General features: G+C 39.9%; 1 protein-coding gene across 3 annotated transcripts; it reads left to right on the top strand.

Moving 5' to 3' along the window:
* On the top strand, positions 1 to 15,472 carry LOC139137401 (uncharacterized). Of its 3 annotated transcripts, none has more exons than XM_070705462.1 (2): positions 1 to 142; positions 12,366 to 15,472. In XM_070705462.1, the coding sequence occupies exon 2, from the start codon at positions 12,479 to 12,481 to the stop codon at positions 14,282 to 14,284; it is 1,806 nt and encodes a 601-aa protein (XP_070561563.1). In that variant the 5' UTR covers positions 1 to 142; positions 12,366 to 12,478; the 3' UTR covers positions 14,285 to 15,472. The 3 variants fall into 3 exon arrangements, with proteins under 3 accessions (XP_070561563.1, XP_070561564.1, XP_070561565.1); XM_070705463.1 differs by lacking the exon at positions 1 to 142 and adding an exon at positions 10,680 to 10,825 and having other exon boundaries at positions 12,366 to 15,466; XM_070705464.1 differs by lacking the exon at positions 1 to 142 and adding an exon at positions 11,901 to 11,967 and having other exon boundaries at positions 12,366 to 15,466.
* The last annotated feature ends 749 nt before the right edge of the window (positions 15,473 to 16,221 follow it).

The following is a 16,221-nucleotide window of genomic DNA, read 5'->3' as shown; positions in this document are numbered from 1 at the left end:
TCATTCTGGTTTGCGAGTCAGTGTGTAGAGTGCGGCTGAGAGTGAAAGGTCTGCTGGGCTGTTTCGTGTCGAGTCCTCGCCAACGATATGTCTCGGTGAATCGAGTCCGCCGTTGAATTGTTTCCGCATAATTAAGTGGCAGGTGGGTCTAATTTTATTGACTTGGGCTAGCGTTGGTATAAAAATCACCTGTAGATAGCTCATGGCAACGGGAAACGATTCATATTTTCGGTTTCAGCAGAGTTGTTTGCCGGATATTCACACCAGTCTAACATCCCCCATTTCATTTCACACGTAATGTGTATGAGGCGTGCTTGATTTATGTCCATGTAATTAATGTGATTGTGAACAAAAGCAACTGTTTTTTTTCTGACTCACCTCGACCCCGGTAAGGCGACAACAACATACTACACGCACTGCCTCGCTTACGCCTAGCATTGCAAGGGTTTTGTTCCATGTGTATTTCCTATATAATTTTATTCTATTAAACTTCTAGCCGACACAGTTTAACAAATTTCGAAAAGTGTCCGCCCCTTTTCGCGATACAAAATGCATTTACAGACGCCTATCCTGTTTTGAACTACTGATAAGTTGATGTAACACACATTGCGGTACTTTTACACCTCGAAATAACTATATTATTGGGATTTAAGGTTACGGTTGTCAAAACTAACGTGTACTTCTCATCTCAAATTATAGCCTGTGTATCACACGTTTACCAGTCTGCTAAATCTTGAACGTAACTATGCTTTTGCCTTATTTTCTAAGGATCGAAAGTTCGTTTTAAGATGCAACATGAATATACAAGCCGTACCTGCGAAACAATTTATTGATGTACATTCTATCTACGATTATTTTTTCATAAATGCTGGCCTTGTAAATGCCATCTTTTCTGTCGAAACTACTGTGATCCCATCATTTGCATCATCGTATACTGCATCCGCCGGCAGGATCAAATTTCATCCCGGCTAATATGTTTTCCGCGTTCTTTATATCTCTCTCAATTACAAATGCACACGGAGTAAGCCGGCGAAAGTTGATGACGAGGTCTTAACAAAGCGATCATCCGGCACCACGTCCGTGAGATCGGTCTGAACTGAACTGAAATTGCAGTTGCTTGAGATTTCAACCGCTTGATACAAAGGTTTCACATTCATTGACCGGGGCGATGGAAATTCAAAGAACACGTGCCCTTCGGAAGGAAGTCTTTCGAGTACAGCACCGATCATAAAACCAACATCGTGGCAACAGCTGAAAGAGGATTTATAATCTGAATCAAAATTCTAATGTGTGTTTCAAAAGGCATAGCTTTCCGGCTAGAGTCATTTTACGCACATTGGCACACTAATATATATATATATATATATATAATATATATATATATATATATATATATATATATATATATATATATATATATATATATATATATATTAATATTACTTTCATACAGCCAGTAATTGCTATATGCATGAAACTTAAGTAACAGATATAATTACGTTATAAATGAAGTGAGGTATTATCTGTAACGCTCTGCTGCTAAAATCTTGATTGATTATTTTTGTTTGAATGATTGATTGATAAATGAATTGTAATTTTTATTCAAAATTTTTGATAACTTTGTTGGTTACAAAAACGTCTTCCCAATTTAGTCAATATCTAACAGACACATTCAAAAGAGTCTACTATGGAAATAAATATACAGCAATCGCATGTAGGGAAACACAAATCTACGAAATATTTCTCCGTTCTATTTGGAGAGCAATTCAACGATAAACATTGAAACGCTGTCCTTCGCACTTTTATATCAGCGCGGCATTAAGAACGGTTGCTAAAGAAACGCCCGCCTGATGGAGATCTTGAAATCAGATTTACCATAGCGAATGATTATTTGCATATGTTGTGTCAAAAACAACCACTTATTTTCAATAATGCATCAAGGCATCCTACCTACAAAAGCAAAGACTTTTCTTCAATTTTTTTTTTGCCGCCGGTCATGGTCACAGGTACAAGTACGGAGGTTGATATCGTATGACTGTTCTAAGTGTTGCAAGCAGAGTAACGCTCCATTCATCCGTCTACATGTACAGTTATTTAGTCCCTAAATTTCGATATTTACGCTTATAATTTGTTATTATTTGTTCTTGCGTTTGCTGATTTCTTTATACGTCGTGCTTGGTGGAAACATGCACATTTTGGACTGTGAAGTACGATGTAATTCAAGTAAACATATATGTATAGATGACACGGGGACGCATTTTGAAAGAGTTGTATGAATCCGTATAGGATAGCTTCTCCCTTCAAAATACCATATTTTGGATCAGTTTTAAAAGGAAAAACCCGAAATAAAAAAGTGCAATTTCAGCGTAAAATATTAAATATATAGGACTTACGATCACAAGATGAAAGCGATAACGAGAATGCTTGGAAAATAGCAATTAAATTTACTGGTTAGCCGGCTGATACGGACTAAGGCTTCCTAGTTTCAAAGATGTTCCGAAATCTATACTCAGTCACTTTGCACGCAACTGCAAAATCCAGCTTTGAGTCATGGTGACAGGGCCGAATTGCTGTGCTTCGGAGCGCACACCTTAATGTTGTTTGATCTTGAACCATAGCCTATGTGCACTTCTATTTGCATATTCCCCAGGAGCCATTAGAAATAGATTTAATTTCATCAAACAAGGCAACAACTGCATTATTGTCGGTCGCGTTTACAGACTAATGACGATTGATGGGCAAATGTTTTACAGTATTTTCGTTGTCAAATCTACAATCTAAAGGTCTTGCACTACTTTTTTTTTGCATGCTATTGGGAAACCATTACCTTTGCCATGCCCACCACCGTAATGATAAGTACCGGAAATTGGCGAGGATTTTTTCTATTTTTCTAGCGTTTCTGGGTTCAGTTTGAGTCAGAATTAAAATTACAAAATTCCAGAGTCTGACTGTAATGGCGAATTGCTCACTTACTTACGAAATAACGTATACTTTCCTGTCCTTGTAAGCAAGTTTTATTGACTATCACGTGTTTCTGCTATTTTTCTCACTTTTGTGTTGTGTTCACTTTCACCTTGAAGCTTCCCTTATCTAAAATTTCACACTGTTGTTCAATCCTACATTGGACGCTGTTGCTATGGCAGCAAAATATTTAGACTTCCGGGCCCCCTCCGTGTGCGACCAACCGTAACTGCCATGCCGTTTCCCTGGTAATGAAAGCTGGTCCCCGGAGGGCGTCGCGGTAGCAGGTCGTCTGTCTTCTTAAAAGGGATAGGTTTCATGGGATTGTGATGCTGGAATAATGGATCACTCCTTGACACAATTCTTAGCTTTCAGCAAATTAAATGAACCTTTGACCCAGATGAAGACGACTGCCTGTTGCCTGTCACTCCAAAACATAAAATATTGTTTTGTTCCATTGACCGAGAATCGTGTAGCAAATGCTGACAAAATTCATGGCCATCTTACTGTGGTATTAAGTAAATTTCCAAAATAAACAGCAGCTTCGTAAATTTCACTTTTGTTCGATTAGCCGCCATATTGTATTTCGGGAAAGGAAATGTCATTTTAGATATCTGTTTGTCAAGCACTGCAAGAAATGAGAATTAACTGGTGAAGGCATGCATTTGTACAAAACGATAGTTGCTCAGCTCCTGTGTTCTTTAAAATCACTTTAAAGGGACACAGTCGCCCATTTTTTCATGAATTTTGTTTGATACGAGATACTACTTATATTGTTTGACATGTTGAAAGATACTGAATAAAATGGATGACCATGCATATATTCGACCCAGGTTTTAGACACGATACATGAAACCATCGCGAAAATGAATTAATGGTCATGACCATTAATTTTTTTTCGCCATGGTTTCATTTAATTTGTCTAAAACCGGGGTGGAATATATGCATGGTCACCAGTTTATTCAGTATCTTTCAACATGTCAAACAATATAAGTAGTATCTCGTATCAAACAAAATTCATGAAAAATGGCCGACTTTGTCCCTTTAACTGTATAGGTGGAACTCTCATTGCTACAGCCCAGAGTCCCAATGTGAAACGGACATCACACCACTGCCCTTGCTTTATTACAAAGATTATACTAACGTTGCAAATTTTATATCTTTTATAAGGTATGACCTCCGCTTTGAAAATGAGCGACGCATAGTATTGTCAGCTGATTATTTTTCCCCGGGTGTCTAATCATATGTCAACAAAGTGTCCAGTTTTCTCCAGCGAATGCTAGACATGAGAAAGATCCATTGAAATGAATAAGAATTGGAGACATACAATTCGCTTTTTATTTGTTTATTTGTCCTTTTTTCCGCCCGTGATTTGGGTTTTGTTTCGCAAGACAGATGTCTAAGGACCAGATTTTCAGCAGTCTACCATTACGCGTGATGATAACAGACATGGACGATTGTTAAGAATCGTAAAATCCAGAGAGCTAAGATTGAGGGAGACGTGTTGAGGGAGGAACGCCACTCCTCAACAACAGCGTGACGTCAGAGTAGCATCGGTGTTGAAGTAGTAAAAATACATTACTCAGTACTCGGCAAATAACAGGCACTACAGACCCAAACCTGGATCTTTTAAGAGACAGTGTAAGGAAAATACGCCGCTAAATATTTCTGCGGCGTCATACTGATAAATTTTTAAAGTAGGCCTATACTGACCCTGTACATCCTGTAGCGTGTGGACACTTGTAAATTTCCGTTATTTTTCGGCACGAAAACTCAACTTTGTGTTTTAGTTCACCAGTTAAAAAAGTTCAAGAGTCTGTCTGTCTGTCTCGACTCACTGTGATCCGACTGTAAGCTTTCAAACTATCCCTGCTGGTCAAGCCGTCTTTACCAGTTTTATCGTCAAATGACGTTGTTGTTGGAAATTGTATCGAAAACATAATAAGTAGTTTTACAAATGGAGTTTTAACACCAAGTCATCGAATATCTATCGTTGTCCTGCAACGATTGAATCAGAAATGTAAGCTAGATATGATGATCATCTTCTTCGCCCATTCTTCGGTATCTTATTGTTTGGATGTGGTCGGCTAACACGAGAGCTTAACAACGCTGACAGTGTGTACCGCGGACGCCATATGATCAAATGCACTGTCCCCGTGTCATTAAAGTTCAGTCCCTAAACACCGGCGGTCATCTGAGAGAAAAGCCGTGATGTGTATGCCGTATGTACTTAAGCTTTTACCAGTGATAATAGTCCGTGGTTTATAGCTACCGGGAGTATTAAAACGAGCTGAATAGGGTGAATTGAATAAAGACATAAAGAAAATACGCCTAGTTTCAATTATTGTGTTTCTTCAAGCAAACAAAACCCCACAAGTGAAGTGGACGGCAAACAATGAGTTTGTAGATAAGTATAGCAGCCTGTGGAGGGTGTACTGGATTGTATATTAGCGTTCCAGACCGCAGATCATGTCTGTAGAGAGTACATATGAACCATGGCAACAAAGGAGCCCACTACTTCAGGTATCGATTTAGTTCCATCATTGTGTGTCTTACTAAAGTATTTCGGATTATTTAACATAGGCTTAATTTGATACAATGTGTGTTGGTATCCTATAATGACGGGATTTGAATTCTAGTACACCATACGGCAGAAGTATATGGCAATGACTACCGTGTACTCGGGACACTGTGAATTGTTATACGCCTTTTAAAATCGAATATCATCCGGTAAATGAAAATTCAACCCGCGACGCTATAAAGAAATGGTTCGGCAAAGTTGTTTAACATAAATCCATAGCTTGTTCGACTATCCTCCGTTCAATGCGTGAGCTTGTGATCGTGCATAGGGGATATATTTTTTTAACAAATATGACATCTCGTCTTGTTTTCCCTGTGTTTACTAATTTAAAAGCTATCGTGAAGTTCAAGGTCAAATAGCGCCCAATGACCCCTACATTTACTGGACTTCGAGGGCTGAACTTGAAGGACTACGCCTCCACTGATCATCAAAATTTACTGGATTGCGAATTCTTTGGAATACACACGCAAATGCATTATAATGAGCCTTACCCTTAAAGATTCTCGTTATTTACCTTCAAGTGTATGTACATTTACCACCTTAATATCTACCAATGAGGTACTGACATTCTACTCTATGTAGATTTATCATCTTTATTTCTACCAATAAGATTGCTAGTACAGGCAGGCTATTCTACCAATTACTTTACGCTCTGCTGTTTTTCAATGCATTTTTCAAAGAAGAGAAAAAAATACCATCCCAAAGCTTGGTGTGTCAAGCATCCCTATCAAAAGGTCCTGACAAACCGTCTGATTTTTTTACTCGAACAGCCGTGCGCCTGTGTGTCCCGATCCATCATTCAAAAATCCACAGATTCATCGCTCCACTAGTATACAAGGCACTCTTTCCAAGTGCGTGAAGTTATTCATTCAATTAATTTTTAGATCTGCCCAAAAATGTACCAGTTTAATTTGTCTGGTAATTGTGTCCTCTCATCAAATTCATATGTCGACCTGTCCCATCTACCAACAATCAGAGGGCCTATACGATTGACAAACCCACGGGACGGACTGCGATCGACCGACCCTATTTATTTGCCAGTTACGGTCACAGTCAGGACACCGGCTTTGTTCCCTCACTGCGCCACGTCAGTCAGTTTACTCAAACCTAACAGACCTCCCCATTGATTCGCCTCAGTGCGATACACGGCAGGGTGAAACCCCCCGTGAAGTTCGAGGCCGAAGGCATAGCACTCTCTTCACACCTAGAACACTCGGGTGTGGTCGATAATTGATGGTTCGTAAGCTCCACCTTAACTAGTTCAGTCCTTCCCATTGATTCGTCTCAGTGCGATACACGGACCCCCATTAACTTCGAGGCTGAAGGCACAGCACTCTCTTGACACGCATATGTTGGTGCGGCCATAATGGATGGTTTCTAAGCTTCGTGGTACCTAATACATGTCAGCATCCCTGCAGGTTTATTCCCTTGATTTGCAATTGTTATCAGTATTTGCTTTATTTTCGTTTTTTTTTTTGCCTCTATTCTGCAATCCTCGGAATTTCTTCGGCTTTTCTTTACAATGTATCCCTCGCAGCAACAAGTCAGCCATTGTAGCAGCTAGCAGGAAACACCTAGCACATAGTAGAATTGTTCAGTGATTTTTGGAATTCAATGTGCATAAACGTAGCCAGGTTTGGCATTATACTGTAAGTATTTGTTCCAAAGGGAAACGATTTGTTTTTAAGTAACTAAGATAAAAATTCCCTTGGTTAGGAAGGGACTGATTCCGTTCACGTTTATTCGGGTTTTATCCTAACAAGGCAGACTGTTGAAAACTTTTACAAATTATCACAGAAAGCACAGAAGGTCCCGGGTCGAAAATGGCGAACAAACTAAACACGTGTGTGAGTCTCCGGAATATAGGGTAGTAGAACACAAATTTAGACATTCAATTTGCGAACGCGATGGGTTTCCGCTTTCTTGCATGGTTAGCGAGATGAAATGCTTTTTGAACATTTTCCGGAGTATTTCGGATAAAGTTTATTTGTCGACTATTGCCACATTGGAATGATAAACGTCACCGTGATTCTGCTGAGTATGAAATTTGTTCAAGTTCCTTGGCGTTCTTTCATCCACCGTAACGACTCTACCGTCCTTTGATTTGACGCCTAGGGAGCTTTAATTGCCTGCTCGGAAGCATCCATAGCTTCCCTTTCATTCTGAATACCAGATCAAGGAGGATATCAACAGTGTGTTATGCACAATGCATACATACAACGGAACGATTTCCGATGTAAATTATATTGTGTTCCTCTATTCCCGCGACAACGGGGAATAGTAAGAAAACTATACATCGACCTATTTATCATTATGAGTGTAATAAATATTTCTCTTACAAGAAACTATATCGATTATTCAAACATTGCATTTAGGTAATTTGCGTGTAGATGCCATTGGTTTTCTTCCCATGCCTATTAACAGAGTGGCGGGTTATAAATACAAATTTGAAATTTACAAAACGCTTGGCGTTGTTGCTTACGCAGCTTATTCACTGAGTATCGGACTAAAGCCTGAAGCTATAGGTACTTTTACGAGCAACATCGATCAAATGTTCCAAGCGACTCTGTAAATTCTCTACGCCGTTGTTTTACGGATGATGTAAAAGAGATAAAAACGACACAAGAATATTAATGATATTGTATGAAATAGGTGAGACACAAGATAAAATATTGCAAATGATTTAATTTTTTTAGAAATTCACCGAATTGAACCAAGTCTAATTAGACGCTTGTTCAACTTACATATTTATTTTGTATCTGTTGCAAAACAGGTGTAAATCTTGTAAGATGGAAGTTTGCGAAAAATGGTGCAATTTTCACTTGAAAAACTAGGGACAGGTGTATAAATATTCTGTGTTAAATATACCAGATGATTAATCATGAAATGTTAGCAGTCGGTATGCTAAATAGCCAACCTGTAGTCAGCGTGTATTATATCAACAGCTCATATCGATTCTACGAGAAGTGTGCAGACAACTCGATAATTAAGATGAATTGCATGAGGAATAGTGACAATAAAATAGGACAAAAGATCAATTTAGATCTTTCCGTGGTATCCATGGTTACTTCGTATCGCGCAATGTTCTTTATCCATGATATATATCATTACGTCGGTCGCCATGCAATGAAATGGCCTTGGCGATGAAGTTCAAATAAGCCATCAGTTCACTCTTAATTTGTTTGTCTTCCTTCGCCGGAAGCCAATGCAATTAATGTTGAAAGATGTCCGAAGGTTTGTTATAACATCTGTGAAAAAGATGTATGCATTCATGGCTTGCTATGGAAATACACTTTCAATCTGGTTTGAATAATTATTTGCTTGTCACTCTGTTACTGTACCTGTCCGTCTGCCTGTCTGTCTTTCTCTCGCCCTCCCCTCCCTTCTGTCTCCCCACCCCACAGTCGATCACATATGCTATAATTATCGACCCAACTTATCATCTGCATCTTTCGCAATTGAGATCAAGTTGAGTGAATTCTGTCAGATAACAATTAGCTGTATTCACGGCAAACGAGATATCGATTTGCGCAAGATGTATTGGTTCCCATGGTAACAAACCGACGACAAATAAATTAATCATCCGGGCATTAATCGATGTGAACTCAATTCTGATGAGACAGTGACTAATGTATGCGCTTGAAAAGCGCAATAGACGATCAACATGTACTATACCACTCAATCAAATTTAATCTTCAGTATATATTACGTAATGCCAAGTGACTAATACCTACGCGCGCGCGTCGTTAGGGTCACAGTTGTGCCTGCAGTACTGTCACGCTGTTTATATACACCCCTCTGTCGCGATCGCCTTCTACGGTCTCTGAGAATGAGTGTTTCCGTTCCTCTTCTGCGTTGGCAGCATGTTTCGCTGTCGGTCACGGGGATGCAGATTATGCTGAGTGGAAATGACAGCCTAAAGCGTGGACAGAGCACGTAACAGCACAACGTATAGAGACAGTAATTGTAAAAGGTATCTTTTGGGTTTGGGAACCAGGATGGAATTATTTTGTAATATAACTGTTAGAACACGAGACCGTCAGACGTCTAAGGCCAACTGTGATCCCTGGAGAGACGCTGCGGCAAAATAATTATTTTTTTTGAAGGAAGGTAGGTGTGTACTTTTATATAGAAAGATAGGTACGCTGGCATTCACTGAAATGAAATCAGCCGTGACCAATCGACCAACCGACCAATCGCCGGCTCCGATTCACGTCGTCACGTATAGTTTGTTTACGTGTTCAAATTGCTTCATCGCCAGGTGGCCAAACGACACTTTGGTGTCGTCTGCGTGTTTCGTGTTCATAAATTCTGGGTCGAACGGTAAAGGTGGCGGTGAACGCAAATACGTGCACAGAATTTTAAAGAGGATGTGTATTGGATTGTTGATCGATCGCCTACACGAAAATCCGTCGAGCCAGTATTGTGTGTGCTACTTGAACTCCGTCAAATGTGTCGAAAGCGTCTAAAATAGTCGCTAGATGTCATCTTAAAAACATTGTCGTCTTGCACCCTAATAGACGATATGACATTTTCGACAGCCTCTGTCACTGATAAAATATTTGTTTTGTAATTTCAGCTTCCCTAGTATCCTGACCTGTTGAAAGCTTTTACTAGAGGATAAGATACGTTTCAACCAGAAATTATTAGGGGTAATTTGCCCGACAATTAGCGCAAATTGATCTCTTTGTGTGTTTCTTATAAAAAAAAAACCATCCATAAAGTACGGTCACACACGCTCAATTGACTGCAAAATTACACGCATCCAGCCAAACCTGAAATTGTAATTACTACGTATATCTTAAAATTTCAAATAAAACACAGTGGTCAGGGCTGACATGGGAAATACTTGTGAATGTTGACCTGATAAAACAACACATTTTACACACTACTCGCTCGTTTCGTCACAGACAGTGCGAACTAAACTGCAACAGGCAGTTAATGCACACCTGGACCATAATTTTGAAATCGGCCATAAAATTTTTGGTAAACAATTTATTTTTTGTCGGATATGCGTGTTTTTTCCGTAGCATTTCGAGCCCGATGTCCGCAGTGTGAACTTTTGCGACGTACTTTAAATCGCAATACATGTCAAGACGCTGACCCTATTTTCTTTCACAGTGACCGCTCCACCCAACGCTTTTTATCAAAATCTATGGATAATTGTTCACAGTTTTCCCGCCGACTTGTGAACTAACCAGGGGTACAATTGACGTTAATGGTAAACCTGAGCCCGAACAGAAATTGCCAGCCTATTTGGCGTTATATCAGGATTTTGTAGATGTAAGTCAAATAGTATTATGACGAAAATATCGATTGCAATATCTCCGGCCAACTATGGTGTACCCATTGTACTGTAAATATATCGCAGTCTGGAGAGTGAATGATATTACATACATACTACAGGTATGCTTTTCGCCAGCGCCATTTATTGCATTGCACGCCGTTGATTTAGTGGAGAGGCCCACACCTCTGATATTGTCAGTAACTCTGGGTTCAGACCCACAATGGATCTCCCCTGTGGCAAATGTCAGTCTGCATATTCCCGGGTAATTTTCTTCGAACCCCAATGCGTTTTGGCTGAGCAGATAGCCTTTGGATGCAATAAGATCATTTTATTCCGTGTTTCTTCAAACCAGAATGTATATAGCTTTTATGTCTTTGGCTCTCAACATCAATCTGAAGTGAACCATTCAGCTAGAGTTCAACCTGTTGTATAAACCTAAAAGGTAAATCTAATGAGCTGATTTGCAAGGGCCGCATGTTTTTCAGTTGACATTTATAACACCCATAACAAACAAACATTGATCCTTTAACTATCGGTCGCCAGAGAAAGTCTGACTGGCTCCAAAGTTCACTCACCGGGAACTGAATATGATTGCATTGGAACCACCTGTTGATTCAACTTGAAATTTCACTCGAGCTTCGAAGAAAAACGTCAAACTTATTTGTCTTTTTTTTCAAATAGCCATATTTCGAATATTCAGACCGCTTTTATAGATCAGGAACCAATTTCGACGGCTCATGGGACAAATAAAAGACAACTGCACTGCATATCTTCAACAGAATACAGGACATGTCGTGTGACTTTGGAAAGGGCTTTGTTCTCTTAGTACACCACGCTGCATAAATATTGATTCTCTTTCGAGTCTCTTGTTAGAGTTTAAAGCATCACAATACTACAACACCGCAGACCCTGATTCATCACTATTTGACGGATTATGTAAGCCGGGGCACTGATTTCTCGGTCAGTCGTTAAGTTCACTGGTACGTGAAATGTGGAGTGCCGTAACGCTGAACGCCATAGGATCATGAATCGCGCATACTTCGTCAGCTCAAACTTCAGGATAGTTCGCCAAAGTTGATACGCTGACTTGCAGACTCCTTGTCTGTGGTTGACACTTGCATAGTTCGCTACAATACCTGTGAGTCCAGTATAGTGTGTGTGTGTGTTATAATGTGATCGTGTTCCCGATGCCAATGAATCACCTTTTTAACGGCTGGTTGACTTTTAACAACACCGTCATTTTAACCTCTTTAATCCTTAAATGTTATGAAAACCACGCCACTTGGTGCGTAATAACGACCATGCCAATATTTACGCGCCAATGTGTTCATATCCTGCTCTGTGTCGACACATAGCAAAAAACAGCGCGGGAAAGCTACCCGTCAAACAACGACAGCACCGTTACAGACTTGATCACCATTGATACAAAGTGTGTGTGTTTTCTGTTGAATTCCAACGCCGCTAGACTTCTCTGTAATTTGTCAAGTGTTTGCAGTCTCACACTCACTCCTTACTCTCTTTTTTTCGATCCAACAGATAAAGATTGTACTTGTCGTGCGCTGTCAACAGTGAGGCCGCATTCTGAACCCACGCTCAGTGTATAGGCATTCAGGACTTTCATCGACTTGACCAGGTGAGCAATATTTAAGATGGACAGTGAAAACGAGGACGCTGTCGTGGTTGCCGTGGAAACACAGGCCCCGAAAAAGAAGAAAAAGTCAAAGAAGTCGAAGGTCAAAGAGCGAGACGGAAACGACAATGAAATTTGCCAAGAAACTTACGAAGCTTACGTCAGGGCCGTGACCATGGAGAGCGGTGATCGGGATCGGAGAAAGAGTTCTACGTCAAGTGGAGAGGCTGTCGTGTTGGAATCTTACACGCACGGTAAGGAGGAAAACCAGAACGAAAAACGCAAGGAGAAGCAAAAGAAGGTCAGAAAGTCGAAGGAAAGAGGGAAGGACGACCACGCTCTTGAAGAACGTTTGAAAGATGGACATTCTAAGCAGAAAGGAGGTGAGCGAGAGAAGTCTGGGAAATCGAGAAAAGATGCTGATGAAAAGAGAAGTGACGAGACGGAAAGGTCTTCTAGAGAATCTAAAGAAGAGAGGAAGAGAGAAAGAAAACAGAAAGATATTCATAAAGACGAAGAAAAAGATTATGGAAAGGGAGGTAGGGAGATAGCGGGAAAAATTGCAGATACCCGTGATGAAAATGAACGACAACGACAGGAGTCATCTCGCCGTAGACATAGAAAATCACCTATCATTGGCAGAAGAGAGAAACGGGAGGACAGCGGTGATGGCAAAGACGACGGTGATGATGTAGAGAGGGGCGAGAAAACGAGAGATAAGCGGAAGTCGAAGAAACGAGGCTCGAAGAAAGACAGATATGTGGACAGTTCGGAACCGAATACGGAGAAGACAAGTTCGAGCAGGAAGACGAAGTTCATGCACGGCCAAGAGTACCAAGAATACACCGAGGAACACAGCTCTTCTGTTCTGACAGACGATAGGAAAGCAGCGGACGGAATTGGGGAAACTTACACTGTTCAAAGAGGGATTCTGAAGAGCAACTCTTCTTATGACGGCTTGGAGGCGGAATCAGCCGAACCGTCCCAACCGATGACTGAGAATCGTTGGTGGGAAAGCGCTGGTGATGAGCGCAACGTTAACCGGACGGCAGATGGATGCTCGGTCGAAAATAGGAATGAAGTTAAATTTTCGGTTGTCGAAGACGCTTCCAAGTTGAATGAACGCAGGAGATCGAAAATGGCCGATGATTACGATTCAGAATCCACAGTCAGCGCATGGTCAACCACGGAAGCCAATGCCGCAAACGAATCAAAATCAGAAAATGTTGAAATTGTCCAACAGAAAGACAGCACTGGTTCGAAGTCAAAATCTGGATCCGATTCGGAATCAGGTTCTTCTTCGTATAGTAGTGGTTCGGATTCAGGAAGCGACAGCGACACTGAAAGTAGTGGATCGTATTCCGACACGCGATCGGGGTCAGAATACACCGACGACAGCGAATCCTATACTTCAGGATCGTCATATTCGGAGTCGTTTACTGACGGTTCTTATTCCGGTTCCGAATCGTATTCTAGTGGTAGTGACTTCTCCGGTTCCGAAAGCGACTACGACAGCGACTATTCGACTGACAACAAGTACCGCCGACGCGAATTTGACGACAAGCGCAAAGAGCGAATCAGAAAGGAGGCAGACGATGACACAGAAACTAAGCGCTCGAGTCCGAGGGAAGAGCGTCCCCATAGCAACAAGGAAGACAATAACCAAAGAGGAAAGATAAAACAAGAGGAGAACGGAGAAATTTTCAGAAAGCAGAACGATTTGAATAAAACTGAGGAAGGGAATACACCAGATGGTGCTGTCGAACATGTTTCCAATGCCGCCAACAGCAATAAAGCGACAAGCAGGACGTGTTCAATAATGTGAAAGAAAACAAGTCAAAATATACCAGATATTAAATGGCTGATTTCATACCAATAGAAATGGACAGTGAACTTGAGTGGTAATTCCTCCGTCGAATCAAAGTGCCAATAATATACTTGTACCAGGTCAGAAAAAGCGTCATTATTTGTCAGTTTCGTTGTATAATAATTGCCAAACATTAGTCTATGTATTTGTCTAGTCTATCTGTTGTCTTTTGTTAAGAAGACGATACTAATTTTATATACAAACTTTCATACTTTTTAAATATTTTGATGACGTTATTAAACGTTTTTTAGTACTGAGAATCATGAGCCTTTTGGAAGAGTATACACTCCTAAAATCAGTATTTAATCTTCCGCCAATTTACTTCATGTGAAGGCGGTAAAAGTTACGGCACTATTTTCAGTAATCATTTTCAAAGCCCAGTCTCTAAGACATGCAACGTGAATTCACTGTTAGAAACATGGACGTTAATCTTACATTCAAAAATAGTCGTCATATCGTGACGGTGCTTTGACTTGAAGAGATTTTGAAAAGGTCGTTGTATTTTGATGTTTTCGTCAATTTTGTCTTGTTTAAAACAGAACTGAACTCACGAAAAAGCAATTTATGGACAGTTATTCTGGTGACTACAAGAAATTAAATGAAAATCTCTAGAATAGATTACAGTGACCCCTTATCTGACACAAGCAATATCGTGACATACCGTGTTATTAAGAGGTATTTTTCCGTGACTTGAAATCGCCATATCCAGCGACTTTGTTCCTCTAAAATGTGTAGAAAATATTATTTTAAGAAAGAAGGTGACCAGAAACCGACTAATAGCTTGGTCAATGGTACTGCAGACTCATTATGAAAACTTTTACAGATTATATATTTTTTTTTGTCAAAAACCGAAAATGTACTTTTGCTGCATACTTTAGAGTAACATCAATTTTTTAAAAGATTGTGGTATTTTGTAGATGACGATTTGGGGCAATATACAATATCGTATGTAGTCGCAGTTCAAAGTTCCGTGCGACCTCTGAAAAAAACACAATCATAATTTGATGTGTCGCTTTATGATAGAATTTATCCTGCCGTATAATAATGTCGCCCATAAAGTAATATGACTACTGCATAATTTTTTTTGTAATATAATGTAAATAGTCCAATCTTTCGAAAAGAAATAAATTTTTGTCACTTTTGTAGCTGGTATCGTCTTTTGCAATTTATTATCGTTGGTTGAACTTGACTCACGAACCCGAATATGGTTTGCTCCTTGACCTGATTCATATTCAAATTTTAAGGTACAAAAATTATTACAACCGTTAAAAAAAGTAGCGGAAGTAGGCTATATGGGTTGCGTTACCATGTAATGGACACCCTAATGAAATTACAGAGAGAATTGCAAAACAAAACCAAAACAAACAATCAAAACAGATCAAAAAGCATAAATCAACAAAACAAAAACAACGAGAAACTATACTTTCAGTGCTCATATTTGACGAGTGCCAACGAGATGGGACCGGTTAAGGTAAAACGCACCTCGGGGACAGAAATTCGGGCCTTCAAATTTTATCAATTTTCTTCTAACCTACCTCTTGTGGGGGCTCATTTTGAAGCTCTCTGCGAAAGAAAAGTTTCGTGGTCTTAGTTTTTTGAAAATAGAAAATTTTATTTTTTCTCCATAGAGTTAACACAGGGATGGCGGCCATTTTGAATTTCAAATATCGAGAAATCATAAGTTATTTGTCTCTCTAGTACCAAAGTTTGCATGGTGACTCCTGATTTTTATTCGTGCTTTGGTAAGAGAATGGTTGAAAGTTTCACTGAGGAAAGTTTGAGCAAAAGTTTGAGTCTCACTTTCGAGGTGCATATTACCTTAATAATGTAAAAGATTCAATTTTTAAGCAATGGACGGTATGAGAGTGACAAATGGGCATTTTGCAGGAGAAAGG

The sequence above is a fragment of the Ptychodera flava genome, chromosome 7 (assembly GCF_041260155.1).
Source record: "Ptychodera flava strain L36383 chromosome 7, AS_Pfla_20210202, whole genome shotgun sequence".
Taxonomy (NCBI): domain Eukaryota; kingdom Metazoa; phylum Hemichordata; class Enteropneusta; family Ptychoderidae; genus Ptychodera; species Ptychodera flava.
The sequence above is the reverse complement of the archived record's forward strand: the minus strand, read 5'-3'. Positions and strand labels throughout refer to the sequence as shown.